General features: G+C 33.7%; 1 protein-coding gene across 2 annotated transcripts; it reads left to right on the forward strand.

Annotated features, from left to right (window-relative positions):
* Window positions 1–202: 202 nt before the first annotated feature.
* LOC110672465 (inactive leucine-rich repeat receptor-like serine/threonine-protein kinase At1g60630) lies at window positions 203–22,483 on the forward strand. 2 transcript variants are annotated; one of them, XM_058151535.1, is made up of 4 exons: window positions 203–675; window positions 789–1,191; window positions 1,290–2,700; window positions 21,524–22,483. In XM_058151535.1, exons 3-4 carry the CDS (start codon window positions 1,350–1,352, stop codon window positions 22,180–22,182), a joined length of 2,010 nt encoding a protein of 669 aa, XP_058007518.1. In that variant the 5' UTR covers window positions 203–675; window positions 789–1,191; window positions 1,290–1,349; the 3' UTR covers window positions 22,183–22,483. The 2 variants fall into 2 exon arrangements, with proteins under 2 accessions (XP_058007518.1, XP_021690951.2); XM_021835259.2 differs by having other exon boundaries at window positions 796–2,700.
* Window positions 22,484–23,636: the final 1,153 nt, after the last annotated feature.

A 23,636-nucleotide genomic window follows, 5' to 3' on the forward strand; every position in this document is an offset into this window, starting at 1 on the left:
TTTTTCCCTTTTATCTACATAAAAAAAGATATTTTTAAAATTATTTTTTCCTAATTATTTTTCTTCCTTCCTTTTTCGCCTATCGCAACACGGTGTAAATGGTACTATCAAGAACCAACTAACCATTATCAATTTTTTTTAATCCCAATTTTAGTGGTAACACGTTTCTGATTAGCTCAGGCTCAACCCCTTGGTAAGAGAGAGACTCCAATTTATTACCTACACTTTGCCTTCAATTCATTCACCGATTTCCTGAGAGACTCTACATAAATACATGTGTTCTTTTTTTCCCTTTACTTTCTCTCTCTGAAATTATTATCGCTGGCCTCCTGCCTGCGTACATACAAATTCCAGATAGATAGATGTATGGCCTTCTTGGATCTTGGGTTTCCGGGAATGGTTTCTTTCTTAGCTGGAAACATGGAAATTTCCTAATTTCGTCCTTTATTAGATCAACCCATTGTGGGAAATCCATCTTTTGACAGATACAGCACAAGTTCTACAACGTTCTACCGTGTGGTTCTTCCGGTTCTTCTTCTTCTTCTTCTACCACGTCAAGGCTTCAAAAACAGCTTAAAAGTAGCTTTGAGCAGCCCAAGGACTCCAGAGCGCACCCCTACGTATCCCAGAGAAAGGAAAAATAAGGAATCAAATATACAAAATAGTAATTTAATAGTAAGTTACTTTTTGTCAATAATGTAATGCCTGCAGTTTTGAGAATATAGAAATCATTGAGAGAAGAAAAGAAAGATTATTATTATTATTATTATTATTATTATTATTATTAGTCTGCAGGTTCTGAGATGAGTTCACGTGATGGCTACGGTGTAATGTCTGTGAGTTTTGCAAGCAAGAGGTTGGTGCTTCTTCTTTTCGTCCTGTTGATTCAACTTGGAACTTCACCACTCACCAATGGAGCTTCTCCTCGTGCTTAAATGCTCTCCTGCTTTTAGGGTTTTCGTTTCTATACCCGAGTGAGTGGGTAACCCGCCATTGCTATATTCTATTATCTACTTCTTCAGCTGCTCTGCTCTGTTGAGAAGCTCTGAGGAAGTGAGGATGGCTGAAATAGGCTCCCTTTTAAGAGTTTATTGCTATGGTAGATCTGAAGATTTTGGGTTCTTTTATTTTGGTTTTTGAAAATGATTTCTTGGATTAAAAGCGCCAAAACACGAGTGCAATGCAAAAAGGGTATGCTAAAAAGTGCAAGATTCCTTGTTTCTGGAGTTTTAGCAATGTCTCCCTTCATGGAAACTAAATCAAAATCAACTTTAATGATATCAATCAAGGGCTTCGCTTAGGACTATTTCAATTCTATACCCAGAGGAGGCTTCATATTGATCTCCAAGATGATGGAACCTCCATTTTCAAGGTACCGTGTTATCTACTTGTTCTTTTTGTTTGTCATTTCTCATTTTTTTCTGGTTACGTCAGACGATGCCCAGGTGCTTTTAACCCTCAAGTCATCAATTGATCCTTTGAACTCGCTGCCATGGCCACAAGGAAGCGATGCCTGCAAATGGCAAGGGATCAAAGAGTGCATGAATGGAAGGGTGACTAAGCTTGTTCTGGAGTATATGAACCTGAGTGGTACTCTAGATGGCAAAACCCTTAATCAATTGGATCAACTTCGGGTTCTAAGTTTCAAAGGGAACTCAATTTCAGGCCAAATCCCCAATCTGTCAGGACTTGTCAACCTCAAATCTCTTTTTCTCAACAGCAACAATTTGTCCGGCGATTTCCCAGATTCAATTACCAACTTACACCGGTTGAAAGTCATAGTTTTAGCCGGAAATCAAATCTCAGGTCCAATCCCAGCGTCGCTTCTCAAACTAACCCGATTATATGTTCTTTACTTACAAGACAACAGCTTGGTTGGAGCAATCCCTCCTTTGAACCAAACCAGTCTCAGGGTCCTCAATGTGTCTAACAATCAACTCTCCGGTCAGATTCCAGTGACCTCTGCCTTGATTCGGTTCAATGCTTCCTCGTTTTCCGGTAACATTGATCTCTGCGGCGAACAGATTCAAAACCCATGTAAGAATTATGAGTCTGGGCCATCAGCCAGTCCTGTTTCTCCGACGGTGCCAAGTTCAAAGCCATCCTCAGAGCGCAGTAAATTGATCAAGATTACTGCCGGCGTAGGTGGGTTTTTGGTACTTTGTCTAATTTGTTTACTTTTAGTGTGTTTGGTGTGCCAGAATCGCCGCAGAAAAGAGGGCTCAGTCGTCGGAGAGGGAAGAAGCAAAACCAAAGGGGTTGTTGGCGGTGGTGACAATAGCGGTGTCAGCGGCGGAAATGGAGGTGGCGGAAGTGGCATGGGCGGTAATAACGGTGGAACCCAAGGGGGATTTTCATGGGAAGGAGAAGGGTTAGGGACTTTGATATTCTTGGGTGCAGGAGATCAGCAGATGAGTTATAGTTTAGAAGATTTGTTAAAGGCCTCAGCTGAGACACTGGGAAGAGGTACTATAGGAAGCACATATAAAGCTGTGATGGAGTCTGGGTTCATTGTGACCGTTAAACGGTTAAAAGATTCGAGATATCCCAGGGTAGAGGAGTTTCGGAGACACATGGACCTGCTTGGTAGGTTAAGACATCCGAACTTGGTCCCACTCAGGGCTTATTTCCAGGCTAAGGAGGAACGCTTGCTTGTATATGATTATTTCCCCAACGGCAGTCTCTTCTCTCTCCTCCACGGTAATGTCGTTCTCCGCCTCCTATTTTTTACTTTGATTTGAATTTGATGGAATATTTTACTTGTGCGTAATTATGTTCTTTTTGTTTTCTTAAGAAAGTTTGTTTTTATTTGCATAATAATAATAATAATAATAATAATAATACTTTAATTTAATATATAGAATGAGGGCTATTTTAATATTAAAGTTATTTTTAAAATTATTAAATTTCAAGACCATTATATATACAAAATATTTGAATGTTATTAAACAAGAAATTTAATAATGGATAAGTATGAGACATGAAACAAAGAGTAATTGTGTGGTTGAAATTTTGAGGGAAACATCACTTGAGCATTTAAAAAGCGAGATATACATGTAAATTTAACTACTTCCACTTGCTTAAAAATTTAATTTAATTAAAATTTAAAATATTTTTTTATAGGAATTGTAGGAGAGTTTTTAGGAAGTTAACTATTATAGATAGCTCATGTAATATTTAATAACTAATTTTAAGTTCGGCCAAAATTATTATTATTATTATTTTACTTTTAATTGTTTCTCATTTAATACATAAATTTTATAATAATGTAACTATTAAATCTTTAAATTTATAAACGTATGAAAATTAAACTCTTAAATTTTATAAAAATATAATAAAAAAATATAAAACTCACGTCTGTGTTTTCAGTAACTATGTGCATTAACTAATTATAAGAATTAAATAGTTATACTTTAGATATTAAATAAGATACAACTAAATGTGAGTGCTATGTAGGCCTAGCACCAGGCCGGTTCTAGTTTGAATCGGCTCAAAACTGCCGAGAATTGTGAATCCCTAAGATTTTGGTTTGGAAAAAAATTTAGGTTCGATCTAATTCAAATCAAAATGATTCAATTTTTTTTTTAACTTCAAATTAAAAAAATGATTTAACTTGAAAACATTCAGTTTAATTTTAATTTAATTTCAGTTTGATTCAACTAGAATCGGAATTATAGACGAATTAGGTTAATTTCAGTTTGATTTTAATTCTGAACTTACTTTTGACTGAGTCTAATGCTAAGTGACTTTCATATAAAAATAATGAAATAAAAGATAATTTCAGCCTATAAATTTTAAATTATTAATTTTCTAAAATTGGCTACGGGTGTATGTGGGTCGTGGGGCCAGCTGCTTAGCATGAAGAAAAGAAAAGGAGCGGATAATCTGATGCGTAGGGTAGAGGGGCACATGGGTTCTTGTACTTAGTCGCCAAAAAAGGGCACAATATAATGATTTAGGTAAATGGGAACAATATAATATTATTATGTCAATTCAAAAAATATATAATATTATTGTGTGGTTATGGTTTATTACGTATAGATGTTGTGTTACTTTATTTATTAGGGCGTAATTTATAGTTATTTTATTTCGCAAAATTACAAATATAAATCCGTTTTTATCAAAACTCAATCTTGAAAGGGCATGGCTTTTTTTCAAGTGTTTAGTGTGCTGTTAGTGTTGTCACACTTAACATGTGTCAGGCCACCACATCATTCATAAATTGTTTCGTTGACCCGCCACTGAAAGACTCGTGCCAGGGACTAGGGACTCGATTGGTAAGGAGAAAGGGAGGCAAAATGCCTATAAGTCAATAATTATATCAATTTTTAAAGTGTTTTATAATTTAGATAATTTATTTAAATTTAAAAAAAGTTAAATAAATTTTAAAATTTTTTTAAAGTTATTTTACTATTTTAGAGAGAAATAAATCTTTTGACAATTTGAAATAGATAAAGAAAAATTGAATCATAATTTGCTTTTATATAGTTTAGCAATGGCCGTGTACAAAGATTTTTTTAGTGCATGAAATGCTCATCATTAATCCTGTATTTCTGATTTGCAACATTTCAATAAGTATTTACTGCATTTTGAGTAGTTAATAAGTTATTTTTTTTGGAATGATTTAAGAAAATTCATTATGGGTTAATTATATTCATCATCGTTTTTATAGAGAAACTTCTTGAACTATTCAGTAATGAATAACTTATCAATTTGCTTCAGGATGCAGCAGATATCTACTGAGATATTGCAAATCAAATATGTATAATTGCTAATGAGGACCCGTACACTAAGATATTTTTGTGCACGGCCTTGAATAGATTTATATTAGAGACAAATTATAATTAAATATTTTTTTGTCTATTTTTAAATGTTAAATGGCTTATTTGATTTATTTTTAAAAATATAAAAGACTTATTTGATCTTTCTTAAAAGTTGAAGGATTAATTGGACCTCGAAATATATGTGACTATTTGAAATAACTTTAAAAGTCTAATAGGCCTTTTGCCTACAGGAAAACAAAATGATAGGAACATGTAATCAATTTCTTGGCTGAGTTAATAGTTTTTCTTTTTATTTTTTTTTTATCAGGAGTCATGAATATAAACGTTGATAAGTTATTAGTTTTATTTTCATAGTACATTTTTGTCTTTTCATCGATTATTGTGGATTAAATCATTAATTAATGGACTAAAAAATAGCCAGTGAATGACTAAAATATTAATAATGGTAAATATCAATTACAAAAATACTCATAATATTAAAATCTTGGAAAAAATATTAATTTATTCTAAAAGATATTACAGTATTTTTTTTACTTTTAGTTAACGGTAAAATTTAAGAAAAATAGAACTAGAGAGATGAAAGTGTATGTTTTATATTAAATATGAAATTTATTCAATAGAAAGTTAGAACTTTGGAGAAGTACTCTAGAGTCAAAGGGTTTTAAATTAAGTAGAACAAAGACAGAATACATGCATTGCAAGTTCAGTGAAGGCCAAACTGGTGATAGGGAAGAAGTTAGTTTGAATGGAGTGGTATTGTCCCAAAGTAATCACTTTAAATATCTAGGCTCAGTCCTTCAAGTAGATGGGGGATGTGGGGAGGATGTTAGTCATAGGATTAAAGCTGGATGGTTGAAGTGGAGACGTGCCACGAGAGTTTTATCTGATCGTAAGATTCCCAATAAGTTGAAAGGAAAATTTTACCGTATAGTCATACGACCGGCTATGTTATATGGTAGTGAGTGTTGGGCACTAAAAGAGTCGTATGCGTCTAAGATGAGAGTTGCAGAGATGAGAATGTTAAGGTGGATGAGTGGTCATATTAGACTAGATAAAGTCCGTAATGAGAGTATTAGAGAAAAGGTAGGAGTGGTGCCAATTGAAGATAAGTTGAGAGAAGGGAGATTGAGGTGGTTTGGTCATATGAAGCATAGACATACAGAGGCTCCAGTTAGACAAGTAGAACACATTAGGTTAGAAGATAGAAAGAAAAAAATGGGTAGACCTAAATTGACTTGGAGGAGAGTAGTAGAACAGGACTTATAAGCATTACACATTTCTGAGGATTTAACCCAAAATCGTTTAGAGTGGAGAAAGCGAATCCATATAGCCAACCCCAAATTTTTGGGATAAAAGCTTAGTTGAGCTGAGTTGAGTTGTATGGAATTTATTTCTAATGAAATGAATTTTGTATTTGGTATGAATAAAGAATTCAATTCAAAATATTATTTTTTCAAAAATACCCTTATATTTCTATTATTGCATTCAAGTATGTGTATGTGCTTGTCTGTCTATGTCTGTGTTTGTATTTGATTGAGTTTGTATTTTTGTTTGTGTTTATCTGTGTACATTTGTATATGTTTATATATATCTATTTTGTATTTGTGCTTGTCTATTTACATTTATATATGTCTGTGTTTATCTTTATTTGTATCTATGTCTTTATTTATATTTATCTGTATCTGTCTATTTATATTTATATTTTTGTTTGTATTTATTTTTGTTTGTCTGCATGTCTATGTATATGTCTATCTATATCTGTGTTTGTATTTGTGTTTGTCTATTTGTCCATGTCTGTGTCTATTTATATTTTTATTTGTATCCATATTTATCTCTTTCTATGTCTATCTGTTTATATTTATATTTGTGTCCATCTATTTATATTTGTATTTTTTTGTCTATTTGTTTTTATTTATGTTCATTTTTGTGTATGTGTTCATATCTATTTACATCTATCTTTCTGCCATGTCTATGTTTGTGTTTGTCTATCTTTGTTTTGTCCGTGTATGTGCCTGTTTTTGCTTATTTGTGTCTATATCTATATCTGTCTGTCTATGAATGTATGTATGTATGTTCGTGTTTGTGTCTATTTTTGTTTGACTTTGTTTGTCTCTGTGCCTTTGTATTTGTTTGTGTTTGTATTTGTATTTTTATCTGTGTCTATATCTATGTCAATTTATGTTATTGTCTATCTCCGTGTCCATATCTATGCCTATTAGTATGTTTTTGTGTGTCTGTCATATAGAAAGTATGAGAAAACATAAATGACAAGAAGGTAAAATAGAATGATATATAATAAGGGAGAGCAATTTTGTCACTTAAAATATAGGGCAAAGTACACTTTAGAACTGTGTACTTTGGCATTTTTAGCATTGAGGACATGTACTTTGTTTCATGTTAATTAAGGACAAGAACTTTGGCTCCATATTTGCCATAAGTACAAATTGCTAACAGTGTTAAATGACGCTGACGTGGCATGCTGACATGGTGGCATGCATGATTCAGTGATGACGTGGCATGCCATATCATACATGGGTGCCACGCCATACATTCCATTTCATCAAATTTATTTTATAATTCATTTTGTCATCTAAGTATAAAAAGGTAAACGTACATGTCCTAAATTGTAAAATATGAAAGTACAGGTCCAAAATAAAAAAAAAAAGTTCAAGCCTTAAATACTAAAAGCTTAAAAAGTTTTAAAAGTACATGAAAAAATAAGGAGACAAAGAGAGAGAGAAAGAACTCTCCCATGCGTCTTTCTTCATTTCTCCCTCTTTCTCTCATTGTGTCTCCCTCTCTCTCCATATCTATTCCTTTCTCTCTCTCTCTCTCTCGTCTCCCTATGTCTCTCTCTTTTTGTATTCCTATTTGTTTCTATCTTTTTGTCTTCCTATTTGTCTCTCTCTCTCTCTCTCTCTCTCTTTGTTATTTAAAACTTTTGAGCTTTTAAATGTACATGAAAAAATAAGGAAAGAGAGAGAGGAATGGGGGAGAGAAAGGCATGGTAGAAAGAGAGAGAGAGAGAAAAGGGAGATACAGTGAGAGAAAGAGGTAGAAGGAGAGATGAAGAGAGAGACATGGGAGAGTCAATCTATCTTTATCTCTCCCTATATCTTTCATTCTCACTCTCACTCTCTCTCCCCCATGTCTTTCTTTCTTCCTATCTCTCTCTCTCGTTATCTTTTATTCTCTCTCTCTCTCTCTCTCTCTCTCTCTCTCTCTATTTCCTTATTTTTTGATTTACTTTCAAAATTTTTATGCTTTTAACATTTAGGGTTTGAACTTTGCTCTTTTTTTTTTTCACAATTTAGAACCTTTACTTTCACAATTTTACAATTTAGGCTGTGCACTTTCACCTTTTTACACTTAGGTGACAAAATGAATTATTACGTAAAATTTGGTGATGTGGCATGCTACATCATCACTGCATCATGCAAAGTGCCATATCATCGCCACATCATACATGGGTGCAATGTTAGCGTCATTTAATACCGTTAGCAATTTGTCTTTATGGTGAAAATTGAGCCAAAGTTTTTGTCATTAATTTACACAAAACAAAATACATGCCTTCCATGCTAAAAAGGCCAAAGTACACGATACTAAAGTTTCCTTTGCCCTAAAATATATGTGATGTTAAGTTTAAAATTCATTTGCAAATTCTATAAATTATGATGGAATTTGGTTTAGTGATAATAAATTTCATAGAATGATCATTAATAATTTCAAATGAATTTTCATTTAAACCAAATATTCAAATTTTATATTTACAAATGAATTTCACAAAATTTTGGTGAAATTCATTTATAACAAATATGGTCGAAGAATTTTTAATAAATAAGGAACAAATATTTAATTATATAAATAAATGAAAAAAAAAGCAAGTGTGATGAAAATGATTCATAATAACTATTAAATTTTAGTAATAACATAAGAACGTTGTATTAAATGATATGTTAATTATATTTTTTTTCTTTTTTTTTTTCTTTACACAAAGTAGCTTGATCAAAGTGATTATTACTAGGATAAATCAATGAAAATCCTTTCAAAATTAAGTGGTTTAACATGAAAGTGTTTAGACTTTGAGTGACTAAAAATATGGTTAAATTTAAAATGTTGGGCACTAAAATTTTTGAAATGTTAAGCCAATTTATATATGTAAATATTTCATTTACAATGAAATATTTTATTTGCAAATTATATTTATAAAACTTTGATTTTAGTTCTTCGAGAGGTCAAACTAGTTATAAAAACTTGATCTCTTTATTAAGAGGTTTAGATTTGAGTCTTGCTAAGTGGACTAGGAAGGATTATGAAGGATAACTATTCCCAACATTGATGTAGATAATAGAGTAATAAAAATAGGGTGTATCTAATATAAGCTCAATTTTAGATAATAATGAGCTTAATAATTGTTATATCAAATATTTGTATTGAGATCTGTACAAAATAATTAAAATTTGTGTGATGAGTGTATGAATTTAAATATAAATATTTGATTTAATAGTTATTAAACTCATTTTCATATGAGATCAATCTTATAATGGTCTACGCTCATAAAAATAAGATATGGTTGTTATCCCAACATAAGAGATTAACAACAAATTGATTTACATGAAACATTTTGCCTTTCCTTAATTGAAGCTAGACATTCTCTCTCAATTTCTCATTTGTAAGTTTGGTATCTTTGTCTTTAGTGCAATTTTAGATACCGCCACATATAGTAATTTTGAAAGTTAGATGTTTGTACACATGCGCAAATGAAAGTTTTTTTTTATTATTATTTTTTTAATTTTTTTTTTCTTGTGGAAACAAGAAAAATATATTGGCCCAATACATAAATTAGTCCTTAATTGTTAAATGCATTTCCAATATTTTCTGTTGACTTATTACATCCTTGACTTATAATTTTTGGCCTATTACACCCTTTTAATTTTTATTTCTTATAATCAATAAGCACAATTTTTTCAATTTAATAATAAATAACTGAACAAATCATTAAATTTAATCAGTTATAAAGTGAAAAAATATATATTAAGTGACATTATTGAATTAGTTTTATCAATGAATTTGAAAAATCTAGTTAACAAAAATAAAAATTAAAGGGTATAATAGGTTAAAAATAAAAGTTAAATAATATAAACTCAACTCAGCTAAGCCTTTATCCCAAAAATTTGGAGCCGGCTATATGGATTCGCTTTCTCCACTCTAAACGATTTTGGGTTAAATCCTCAGAAATTTGTAATGCTTCTAGGTCATGTTGTACTACTCTCCTCCAAGTCAATTTAGGTCTACCCCTTTTTTTCTTTCTATCCTCTAACCTAATGTGTGACACCCCTTACCCGTCTACAGTGTAGCCGAGCAAGATATGCCACTCAGTGTGCCGGAGCACCAATTCATGTTTCAATTATAATTTATCCCTTTTAATTCATTGATTTACAATTTTTGATAAATCCGAATTTTTTCGCGATTTTTATAGAAAATCTGGCAGAGTGCCGGCTATAAATTGGAAAAACAGTTCTTCTGAACCTGTTTAAAAACACTTCCAATATAATTTTCAAATCTCAAGTAAATCTCAAAATCTCAATACTATTCTCATAATTTTTTTTCTGTTCACATTACCACTTGAAACATATTCATAAATATTTCTCAACATTTCATTTATCAACATACATTATACAGAAAATTTCAATAACATGAAATTTCATATATTTACATTATTACATAATTACAAGAGTTTCTAGTTACAATCCAAAACTAATACAAAATGCAAAATACAAAATGCTACCCAAAGTCCTAATGTCCTACCATATGCACTGCAGAGGTGAGGTGACTCTGGACTCCAGATGCAAATCTGAAAGTTCACCCGGTATGATGTCTACTGGGCTCCCCAGCTAGGTCTCCAGTACCTGCGCGTGGCAAAAGCGACGCGCTAAGCAATTCTGCTTAGTGGTGACAATATAAAATAAAATAAAATAAAATAAAATAATTATGCAGAATGTATGATTTCATTTTTAGGTAGACTTAATTTCTGATATTTATTGTAGTATTATTCGATTAAAATTTGATAAAATTTATTATCATTGCCCGAGTAACCCATACTAGTCGACTGGACCATCACATCATCGGTCACATTGTGTCTCCCAGTGTGCAACAGAACAGCTGATAAGCTGTAATAATTATCAGGGATAAAACCCGAGTGTAACAACTCAAATAACATAGCCAAAGGCTATTATGTCACAGAATGACATGGGAAGTCATGAAACACAGAATGGCATGAAGCCATATGCAGTACTGCTAACAGAACCCTATTGGCATGTCAACCTATCCAAACCAATCTTGCTAGGTGTACTAGGGCATGTTACACTTTTAAATTGTATAATTTTAGAAATTTAAGTTTAGGTGTTACTATTCATTTAAAATGTTGACTTTTGCATAGGTAATATGTACATTGGTTCTAATACTCCCAACATACCACATTTTGCATTCTAAAATTGTTGGTATTGGTTGCCAATACCATTTTTTAAGCTTAATGGTAATTGGACAATTTTCAGTTTTCAAGCTTTGTGTTTACTGTTCTATTAGTCATTTTTTGCTGTGGGAATTTGGCAAAATGATCAACATGAAAATTGTTCCTTATTTTGTCTAGTTGCGTTTCCTTTTTTGAATCACTCCATTTGGAGTTTTGTAGCTCAAGTTATGGCCCAAAAACCACAACTGGCAGGATTATGATTTTTCCAGAATTTCTGGACTGACCAAATCTACAGTGTTGGGAGCAGTGACTTCAGGTCACTTTTTGAATATGCTATGATCATAATTTGGGTTAGGTTTCTTCATGAAAATTGTTGGTCTATATCTCAGCTTGTTGCTGGTAAAATTTCAGGTTAATTGGACTTTTCTACACTGAGTTATGACCAAATGACTAAACATCGTTTATTTGGTCATTTTGCCCAGGCAGAATGCAGGTCACCCGGATTAGGGCAATCTTTTGGTCAACTTGGTTTAATTTTCTGGGCATGGTTTATTCACCAAAGTTGTGCCATTATGTGTTTAGTTTTATGTCCAATTGGCCTTGCACCAATTGAACCTCTACAATTTCAGTTATTGCTATCCAAACCTGCTGGACTTATGTCCAGTCCTACAGGTCACCAAGGGCAGCCATTACCAAACTCCAATCCCACTACACAATTCACTTCCTTTTTTATTTAAACATAACCAAATGGTCACTAATTAACTATTAAAACCTACTTTCATTATCATATGATCAAAGTCTCATTTTTCACCCCAAACCCTAACTCAAACATTACAAATCATGCATTATCATTGCATTTCATCAATTCACTTAAGAGATGCACATTAAGGGCAGCCATACTAGCATGTTAGCTCCATAAAACTCATCACAATCATACCCCAACCAAGGCTGCCGAAATTTAGGGATGGCATACAAATGGTATTTCATTAATTTCTTTTTCATTTGCACTCATTCATAGTCTTTAAACATGAATTGAAAATGAAAACCATGGTTAGGTCGCAAACCTCTAATGGAGTGAGATTTCCCACTTGCTAGGGTTCCTTTTTTCCTTTTCTTTTTGCTCCCAAAAGACATGCCAAGATGTAAGAACACTTTTTCGTGTTGGGAATATAGGATTTAGTTGGGTAAAAGTTAGGGAAATCAAACTTTAAAAAGCTTGTTCATGGTGGCCATGGAGGGTATGTGTGACGGCAAGAAGAAGATGAGGGAGAGAGTTTTGATTTTTTTTTTTTCATTTTCAGCCCATTTGGTCTCTTTTAAATAAGTTTATGCTATGTGTTAACATTGGATTGGTTGGAAGAATTTTAATGACATCATTATGATGTCATAATTCTATTTTCTTTCATTTTCTCTTTTTTTCTTATCTATTTAATTTCAATTAAAATTTTAACAACATTTATTCATATTTTATGTTATATAAATTATTTATTTAACTGGACAAGTTGGTCAAAAATCATCTCTGAAGACGAAATGACCAAAATGCCCTCCGTTTGGCTTAACAAGCTAAAATTGTGTGTACCGATAGAAAAATTCTTTTAAGCATTTTCTTGGCATTCTAATGCTATAAGAACCTCAATGACCCTTCTCTGGAGTCCCAATAATTATTTTATAATTTTTTTCCCGGGTTTAGGGTTGCTAACGGCCTTCATCGTCATTTCCCCTTTGGGTTACTCATTCCTGGTGTATCGGCTAGTTTAACCTTAGTGTATTTCGTTTCTAAAAATTTTTTCTTGATTTTTATGAGCATTATTTAGTTTCTTTATAACTCATAACTCTAGTCTATTTATAATTTCAAACGTTATAGCTGCTTGGACCGACATTGGTCACCGAAACAGTAGACTGTACGGACTAACTAAAGTGAGGATGTTACATAATGTGCTCTACTTGTCTAACTGGAGCCTCCGTATGTCTACGCTTTACATGACCAAATCATCTCAATCTCCCTTCTCTCAACTTATCCTCAATTGGTATCACTCATACTTTTTCTCTAATACTCTCATTACTGACTTTATATAGTCTAGTATGGCCACTCATCCACCTTAACATTCTTATCTCTGCAACTCTTATCTTAGACGCATACGACTCCTTCAATGCCCAATACTCACTACCATATAACATAGCCAGTCGTATGGCTATACGGTAAAATTTTTCTTTCAACTTACTAGGAATCTTGCGATCACATAAAACTCCCGTGGCACGTCTCTACTTCAACCATCCGGCTTTAATCCTATGAGTAACATCCTCCTCACATCCCTCATCTACTTAAAGGACTGAGCCGAGATATTTAAAGTGATTACTTTGGAACAGTACCACTTTATCCAAACTAACTCCTTCCCTATCACTAGTTTGGCCTTCACTGAACTTACAATGCATGTATTCTGTCTTCGTTTTACTTAACTTAAAGCCCTTTGACTCTAGAGTACTTATCCAAAGCTCTAGCTTTCTATTGACTCCTTCTCGCTTCTCATCTATCAGAACAATATTATCTGCAAACATCATGCACCAAGGAATACGCTCTTGTATATATTTTGTCAATTCATCTAAAACTAATGTGAAAAGGTAAGGGCTTATAGTTGATCCTTGGTGTAATCCAATTGAGATCGAAAAATCTCGTGTCCCCTCCCACTGTGCGCACAATAGTAGTTACTCCTTCATACATATCTTTCAACACTTGTATGTACCTAATAGATATCTTTTTTATTCTAAAACACTCCATAGGACATCTCTTGGAACACTATCATAAGCCTTCTCTAAATCAATAAAAACCATGTGTAGATCTTTCTTCACATCTCTATATTTCTCCATCAAGCTTCTAATGAGAAAGATTGCTTCCATATTTAAACGATTGGGCATGAAGCCAAATTGATTGAGAGAGATAGAAGTATCATGACGTAGTCGATGCTCCACAACTTCATAGTATGACTCATGAGTTTAATTCCCCTATAGTTCGAGCAACTCTATATGTCTCCTTTATTTTAAAAAATAGGTACTAAAATACTCCTCTATTCATCAGGCATTTTCTTTGAGTTTGAATCTTATTAAATAATTTAGTTAACTATGCCACTCCTATATCTCCCAAACACTTCCACACTTCAATTGGTATTCTATCAGGTCCACAAGCTTTACCCACTTTCATTCTCTTAAGTGCTTCCTTTACTTCTAAAGATCTAATCCTTCTAGTATAATTCACATTCTTTTCTATTGTTTTATAGTCTGTATTCACGCTATTACTATTTTGATTATTATTAAAGAGATCATTAAAATAATTTCTCCATCTTTCTTTAATGTCCTCATCTTTTACCAACACTTTTTCTTCTTTATCCTTAATGCACCTAACTTGATTGAGATCTTGACATTTCCTTTCTCTCCTCCTTGCTAATCTATAAATATCTTTCTCCCCTTCTTTAGTTCCAAGTTTCTCATATAACTTTTCAAAGGCCTGTGCTCTTGCTTGACTAACTGCCTTTTTTGCCTCTTTCTTTGCTATCTTGTACTGTTCATATGACTCATTATTATCATATTTAGGTAATTTCTTATACCATTCCCTTTTTCTCTTCACTGCCTTTTGTACTTCCTCATTCCACCACCATCTCTCTTTGAGGGTGGTCCATGTCCTTTAGACTCTCCAAGTACTTTTCTAGCTACTTCTCTAATCTTTGATGCCATCTGTATCCACATATCATTGGCCTCCATATTTAGCTTCCATGTTTCGGACTCGAGAAGTTCATTTTTGAACTTCACTTGCTTTACTCCTTTGAACTCCCACCACTCTGTTCAAATTAAACTATTTCTTCTGACCTTACTTGAATTGTTCCTAAACTTAACATCCAAGACCACTAACCGATGTTGACTTGTTAAAGCCTCTCCTGGAATGACCTTGCAATCCTTGCATAGAGCTCTATTTGTCTTCCTAGTTAAGAGGAAGTCGATTTGGCTTCTATGTTGCCCACTTTTGAAAGTCATTAAATGTGACTTTCTTTTTATAGAGTAGGTATTTGCTAGTATTAGGTCGTATGCCATAGCAAAATCCAGGATGCTTTTTCCCTCTTCATTTCAACTGCCAAAACAAAAACCCCCATGAACATTCTCATAGCCTTGCCTATCACTTCCTACATGTTCATTCAAATCTCCACCAATGAAAATATTTTCTTCATTCGGTATGCTTTGCATTAAATCATCCATATCTTCCCAAAACCTTTGGTTACTCTCATTATCTAGTTCTATTTGTGGGGCATAAGCACAACTACATTTATTGTTTTTCCTTTTAGTACTAGCTTTACTAGTATAATTCTATCTCCTACTCTTTTCACAGCTATTAAGACGTCTTTCAATGTCCTGTCTATGATTATGCCCACTCCGTTCTTATTTCTCTCCTTTCCGGTAAACCACAGTTTGTACCCTGAATTACCCACTTCTTTGCTTTTCTCTCCTACCCATTTAGTCTCCTGAATGCAAGCAATATTCACCCTTCTCCTTTCCAAGGTATCCACAAGCTCAGTTAATTTTCCTGTAAGTGATCCAACATTCCAAGTACCAACCCTGATCCTCCTCCTTTCCTGTACCTTCCTAATTGGTCTTCTTTTATGATATCTTCTATTATTTTCTATGTCTATTTTGTCTTCTGTTCCACTACCTGTTCTACTATCTATCATATAGACTAACTTCTTTATCCACACCCGTCCATAATGTGGGAACCCTTGCTCACTTAACACCACACCCAGGCGCCGGCATGGCGCGTCGCTTTCGGTGAACGCCCTACGCCCTTGCATATTTCTCATTACACCTGGGTTCCGATGTAGCGTGTCATTAGTAGAGGACGCCCCAACGTTTATATCATTTGAATCCATATCATAAGGTGTGATGAAATTTTTATGCTGGTTGTCACCTACCGCAACCCTTCTCCTTTATCCGGGCTTTGGACCGGCTAAGTGTAAACTACTTAGGCGGAGTTAAAAGTTAAATAATATAATAGGTCAAAATAAAATATCAAGGGTGCATTAAACTTTTCTCAAATAGTTCAAGGGTTAATTTATATATTTGGCCAAAACATACTTGAAGGTAACTCCGCCTAAGTAGTTTGCGCTTAGCTGGTCCCAAGTCCGGATAAAGGAGGAGGATTGCGGTAGGTGACAATCAGCGTAAAAATTTTATCACACCTTATGATATGGATTCAAATGATATAAACGTTGGGGCGTCCTCTACTAACGACACGCTACATCGGAGCCCGGGTGTAGTGAGAAATATGCAAGGGTGTAGGGCATTCACCAAAAGCGATGCGCCATGCCGACGCCCGGGTGTGGTGTTAAGTGAGTAAGGGTTCCAACATCATGGACTGGTGTGGGTAAATAAGTTAGTTCATAGGATAGACAATAGAACAGATAGTGCAACAGAACACAAGATAGACATAGAAAACAATAGAAGATATCATAAAAGGAGACCAATTAGGAAGGAACAGGATAGGAGGAGGATCAGGGTTGGTACTTGGAATGTTAGATCACTTATAGGAAAATTAATGGAGCTTGTGGATACTTTGGAAAGGAGAAGGGTGAATATTGCTTGTATTCAGGAGACTAAATGGGTAGGAGAGAAAAGCAAAGAAGTAGGTAATTCAGGGTACAAACTGTGATTTACCGGAAAGGAGAGAAATAAGAACGGAGTGGGCATAATCATAGACAAGACATTGAAAGACGCTGTAATAACTGTGAAAAGAGTAGGAGATAGAATTATACTAGTAAAGCTAGTACTAGAAGGAAAAATAATAAATGTAGTTAGTGCTTATGCCCCACATATAGGACTAGATAGTGAGAGTAAACAAAAGTTTTGGGAATATATGGATAATTTAATGCAAAGCATACCAAATGAAGAAAATATTTTCATTGGTGGAGATTTGAATGGACATGTAGGAAGTGATAGACAAGGCTATGAGAATGTTCATGGAGGTTTTGGTTTTAGCAGTCGAAATGAGGAAGGAAAAAGCATCCTAGATTTTGCTATGGCATACGACCTAATACTAGCAAATACCTACTTTATAAAAAGAGAGTCACATTTAGTGACTTTCAAAAGTGGGCAACATAGAAGCCAAATCGACTTCCTCGTAACCAGGAAGACAAATAGAGCTCTATGCAAGGATTGCAAGGTCATTCCAGGAGAGGTTTTAATAAGTCAACATCGGTTAGTGGTCTTGGATGTCAAGTTTAGGAACAATTCAAGTAAGGTCAGAAGAAATAGTGTAGCTCGAACAAAGTGGTGGGAGTTCAAAAGAGTAAAGCAAGTGAAGTTCAAAAATGAGCTTCTCGAGTCCGAAGCATGGAAGCTGAATATGGAGGCCAATGATATGTGGATACAGATGGCATCAAAAATTAGAGAAGTAGCTAGAAAAGTACTTGGAGAGTCTAAAGGACATGGACCACCCTAAAAAAAAAGACGGTGGTGGAATGAGGAAGTACAAAAGGCAGTGAAGAGAAAAAGAGAATGGCATAAGAAATTACTTAAATGTGATAATGATGAGGCATATGAACACGTGAATATAGCAAAGAAAGAGGCAAAAAAGGCATTTAGTCAAGCAAGAGCACAGGCTTTTGAAAAGTTATATGAGAAACTTGGAACTAAAGAAGGGGAGAAAGATATTTATAGATTAGCAAGGAGGAGAGAAAGAAAATGTTAAGATCTCAATCAAGTTAGGTGCATTAAGGACAAAGAAAGAAAAATGTTGGGTGAAAGATGAGGACATTAAAGAAAGATGGAGAAATTATTTAATGATCTCTTTAATAAGAGTCAAAATGGTAATAGCGTGAATATAGACTATAGAACGATAGTAAAAATGTAAATTATACTAGAAGGATTAGATCTTTAGAAGTAAAGGAAGAATGAAAGTGGGTAAAGTCTGTGAACCCGATGGAATACCAATTGAAGTGTGGAAGTATTTGGGAGATATGGGAGTGGCATGGTTAACTAAATTATTTAATAAGATTCTAAATTCAAATAAAATGCCTGATGAATGGAGGAGGAGTATTTTAATACCTATTTTTAAAAATAAGGGAGACATACAGAGTTGCTCGAACTATAGGGGAATTAAACTCATGAGCCATACTATGAAGTTGTGGGAGAGAGTTGTGGAGCATCGACTACGTCGTGATACTTCTATCTCTCTCAATCAATTTGGCTTCATGTCCGGTCGTTCAACTATGGAAGCGATCTTTCTCATTATAAGCTTGATGGAGAAATATAGAGATGTGAACAAAGATTTACACATGGTTTTTATTGATTTGGAGAAGGCTTATGATAGTGTTCCAAGAGATGTCCTATGGAGTGTGTTAGAACAAAAGAGGGTATCTATTAGGTACATACAAGTGTTGAAAGATATGTATGAAGGAGCAAGTACTATTGTGTGCACAGTGAGAGGGGACACAAGAGATTTTTCAATCTCAATTGGATTACACCAAGGATCAGCTATAAGCCCTTACCTTTTTACATTAGTTTTAGATGAATTGACGAAATATATACAAGAGAATATTCCTTGGTGCATGATGTTTGCGGATGATATTGTTCTGATAGATGAGACGCAAGAAGGAGTCAATAGAAAGCTAGAGCTTTGGAGAAGTACTCTAGAGTCAAAGGTTTTTAAGTTAAGTAGAACGAAGACAGAATACATGCATTGCAAGTTCAGTGAAGGCCAAACTGGTGATAGAGAAGGAGTTAGTTTGGATGGAGTGGTACTTAACTTTAAATATCTCGGCTCAGTCCTTCAAGCAGATGGGGAATGTGAGGAGGATGTTAGTCATAGGATTAAAGCCGGATGGTTGAAGTGGAGACCTGCTACAGGAGTTTTATGTGATCGCAAGATTCCCAATAAGTTGAAAGGAAAATTTTACCGTACAGCCATACGACCAGCTATGTTATATGGTAGTGAGTGTTGGGCATTGAAGGAGTCGTATGCGTTTAAGATAAGAGTTGCAGAGATGAGAATGTTAAGGTGGATGATTGGCCATACTAGACTAGATAAAGTCCGTAATGAGAGTATTAGAGAAAAGGTAGGAGTGGTACCAATTGAGGATAAGCTGAGAGAAGGGAGATTGAGATGGTTTGGTCATGTGAAGCGTAGACATACGGAGGCTTTAGTTAGACAAGTAGAGCACATTAGGTTAGAGGATAGAAAGAAAAAAATGGGTAGACTTAAATTGACTTGGAGAAGAGTAGTACAACATGACCTAGAAGCATTACAAATTTCTGAGGATTTAACCCAAAATCATTTAGAGTGGAGAAAGCGAATCTATATAGCCGACTCCAAATTTTTGGGATGAAGGCTTAGTTGAGTTGAGTTGAGTATACTTGAAGGTCCTAATTGTTATCTATAGATCCTGATGAGGAAGTTGTTTTTAAGGTTATTTTTCCCTATATATCCGTTGGCATCCCATCCCATCCCATAACTCCTTATTTGTCTCTATATTCTTCCTAAATTCTATCTTCTTTCTAGCCCAAAGCCTAGGGGATAAGTGTACCATGACCTCCTTATTAGGACTCTCATGAGATGCAAAGACTCTGGGTCCTATTTGGTTTGATCTTTGACATTGGAATTTCTATATTTTATATCATTTTTTTTTTTATTTTAAGCCTTATACGTCTTTTTTCTATCATTTTTTTCTATCAGTTTTTATGTCACTATTCCATTTGTGCCATTTTTTTTTACTTAAATTAGGTGATATAGAGCAGTGTAACTTACCATGATAGTGAAGTGCAAAAAAGAATTGATGTAAAAAGGAAAGAAAAAAAGAATAATCATATAGCAAACAAGAGCAAAAGCACACAATATGAGAATCTGCATTTTGCATTCTTTTCTTGTGCTTGCAAGATTAAAGATGATCAATACTTCACTAAACGATACTAAAAGAAATACTAAAGTCTTTTCCAAAAAGTTTTTTCCTTTTTGGTCAAATACACTTGTCTATCCTAAAGTAGGGTGTGAAAGTGATGTAGGATGGGCTATGAAACCATCTTATGGATGCTCTTATGGTGAGTAAATCTAAAGCCAATGAAGGCTTTTAGTGTACGAATTCAAGGAATATAGAGATTATTTCGAGGCTAGGAATAGTAATTCATACGAAACAAGGAGTAAACTTATTGTAGGATCTTATAGCACAACAAATGGCAAATAAGCATTGTAGGATTTGAAAGGGCTTAATAGTCCAAGAGAAATTTATTTACAATGTACCATTTTATCTCATGATTTAATGGTTTTTTTGACATTGAAGCCTATGGTTTTCCCTGATTACGGTGTTCTTTAACTATCATTTTGTGATGATGCCTTCCCTAGGTAACAAATTTCATAGGCTTTATTTAGGAGAGAGAGGAGAATGGAATCCTCCCAAAGTCCCTCCAACTTCCATTTTCCTCTCTCCCAAATAGAGGGTAAGAGTTGAGGAAATGAAACATCATCTTGGAAATGATCAATCATAAATTGCTCTAATGAATTTTGTGTGACCTTAATGTCAGTCTTTTGAATCACTTGGTTTCTGAATGTGCATTTGGTGTTAGAAGGATGGCATTGTTAAATTCTTGATATGTTTGATAACCAACACTATTTATATTGTTCAGTACTAATAAATATTGAAAAGAATCATGAAATACACTTTAGGAGATGTATGGTATCAATTATGTCTTTTCTTTTTGGTTTTTGTTGTCTGATTTTTATTATTATTATTATTATTTTTTGAAAGCAAGTTGATGAAACCAATAAAACCACTTTTTATTGTCTTTGTGTTGCAAAAACCTGTTTTTCTGTTTCAAAACATTAAAAAACTAAAATAAATATATTTTATTTATATAAGTTTCTTTTGAAAACTGCATTTGTTTGTGAAGCACTTGTACTACTGCTCATGTTTCATCATGCTGTAACTAAACCCTCCACCCACATGGAACTTTGTCATTAAGTTTACTTTTTATTCCATGGGTTGCTTATTGTACTCTACAAGTCCATGATTTTCTCCTTGTCCCTTATGTTTGGTAAGTCGTAATGTAATATAATGTAATCAAATTTTTTATTGAACTTCAATAGGAAAAAAAATGATCGTATTACATTGCATTACGGCCTACCAAACGTAGGTTAGGTTAAAGAAACAATGTTGCAACATGTTAATCTTAGGAAGTTGTCAGTGGATAATATATTCTTATTGTTTTATTTATTAACTGCTTATCTTGGCTATTTTTATAGGAACAAGGACTTCTGGCGGTGGAAAGCCTCTTCACTGGACTTCTTGCCTCAAAATAGCTGAGGATTTGGCAACTGGACTTCTATATATCCACCAGAACCTTGGCTTAACCCACGGAAATTTGAAATCCTCCAATGTGCTGTTAGGGCCTGAATTTGAGTCCTGCCTCACTGATTATGGTCTGACAGTGTTCCGAGATCCAGACATGTTGGAGGAACCAAGTGCTACTTCTCTTTTCTATAGAGCTCCTGAAAATCGGGAAATGCAAAAACCATCCACTCAACAAGCAGATGTCTACAGCTTTGGTGTCCTCCTCTTGGAACTCCTGACTGGCAAAACTCCTTTCCAGGACGTTGTTCAGGAACATGGTTCAGACATTCCAAGGTGGGTTCGGTCAGTACGCGAGGAAGAGACAGAGTCTGGGGATGAGCCTGCCTCAGGTAATGAGGCAGGTGAGGAGAAACTTCGAACTCTTGTAAATGTTGCAATGGCATGTGTCTCATATGCGCCAGAGAACCGGCCCTCAATGAGGGACGTTCTGAAGATGATAAGAGATTCAAGGGCAGAAGCTCATGTTTCATCCAATAGCAGTGACCATTCACCTGGACGATGGTCCGACACTGTTCAGAGCTTGCCTAGAGAAGAACATTTGAGCATTTGACTGGTTAGTGAACATAGATGCTTCAGTTTAAGTATTTTGATTTTATTTGAGTTTTTTTTTTTCAAATTAAGTCTTTTGATTCTTCAACTAGGTTTTGTAGAGTCTACTGATGTAAAGTATCCGCTTCTATTCTTAATTTCTTAGTTTAGTTAGCTGGAGATCATATAAGTTTGGTTGCTCAATCTGCAATTAGACAATTGGTAGGGTCTTTGATTTATTCATTGGGTGCAGTTCTTGTATTCAGCTGAATAGTTTCATTTCCCATCAACATTTTAATTCATTGTTCTCTTTTTTCTCAAAATTTATTTTGGCTGTTGTCTCTGCTAAGAGTGATTTTATTACTAGCAAATATGAAGATATTAAAAAGTTGTTTGGTTTCACTTCTTACTTTTTAACTTTTGGCTTAAAATATATTTTTAATTTATAAAATTAATTTAAAAATAAGTAGTTAATTATTTAGTAAAATTAGTTAATAACTTTTAAATAATTTAAATGTTTAGTTAGAAAGTGTTTAAAAATAACTTAATTTATTAAAAAGATCAAAAAAATATATAATTGAATGGTGTAGTAGTTAAAAGAGAACAATATTGATATTTTTAAAAAATTGGTAGGATAATATAGTCTTTTTACTTAATAAAAAAGTAGTTTTAAAATAACTCATAAGGGTATCTTATTTATGATTTTTTTAATTTTTTTTTAATTTTACACTAATTATAATTTTTAACTTACAGGTAGATTTAACTAACTTATAAGTCAAATAGAACATTATACTATTTTTGTTTGTTCAAGAAAGGGAAATACTAAAAATATGGATTGCAATTGATTATTTAGTTATCTATATAAGTATGGATGACATGTGTATATATATGTGTGTATGTGCGTGTGAGATTATTCACCAAAAAATATATTAATTCTATATAAAGCTAAAACAGAGAAAAAATAATACTAAAAAGATGTTGAGTCGTGGATAGTAATTATATTTTAATATAAAAAATATTAAAATAATTTAGAGAAAAGGGTACTGTGGGACTCTCAAATTTGGTTTAGTATCGTCTTCTCATAACACTACAAAGGCAGATGAAAGGAGTCGCTACCTGAGTAATAATCAAACAAGTTCATAAAAAGGGATGTTGGTGGTAATTTACCCCTTGCAAAGGTTCATTACCTTTTTTTTACCATGAGCACAATGGCTTAAGTTCAGAATAGTGGATATGAAAAAGCGAAAATGTTAAGCACTCTCTCTGTCTGTTCTTATCTTAAAATAAGGACCAGCCTTTACTAATAATTTTTAAACCCTATCTTATTATTTTTTTTATTAATTTCTCTAACACACATTATGCGAACTAAATTGTTAAGTACACATTTTGTTAATACAAACATGTTAAAGCACAAACATATAATTCTTAAGACATGCTAAGTTTCTAAGTGATGTTAACTTTACCATCTTGTCCTAT

Source organism: Hevea brasiliensis, chromosome 8 (assembly GCF_030052815.1).
Source record: "Hevea brasiliensis isolate MT/VB/25A 57/8 chromosome 8, ASM3005281v1, whole genome shotgun sequence".
NCBI classification, from domain to species: domain Eukaryota; kingdom Viridiplantae; phylum Streptophyta; class Magnoliopsida; order Malpighiales; family Euphorbiaceae; genus Hevea; species Hevea brasiliensis.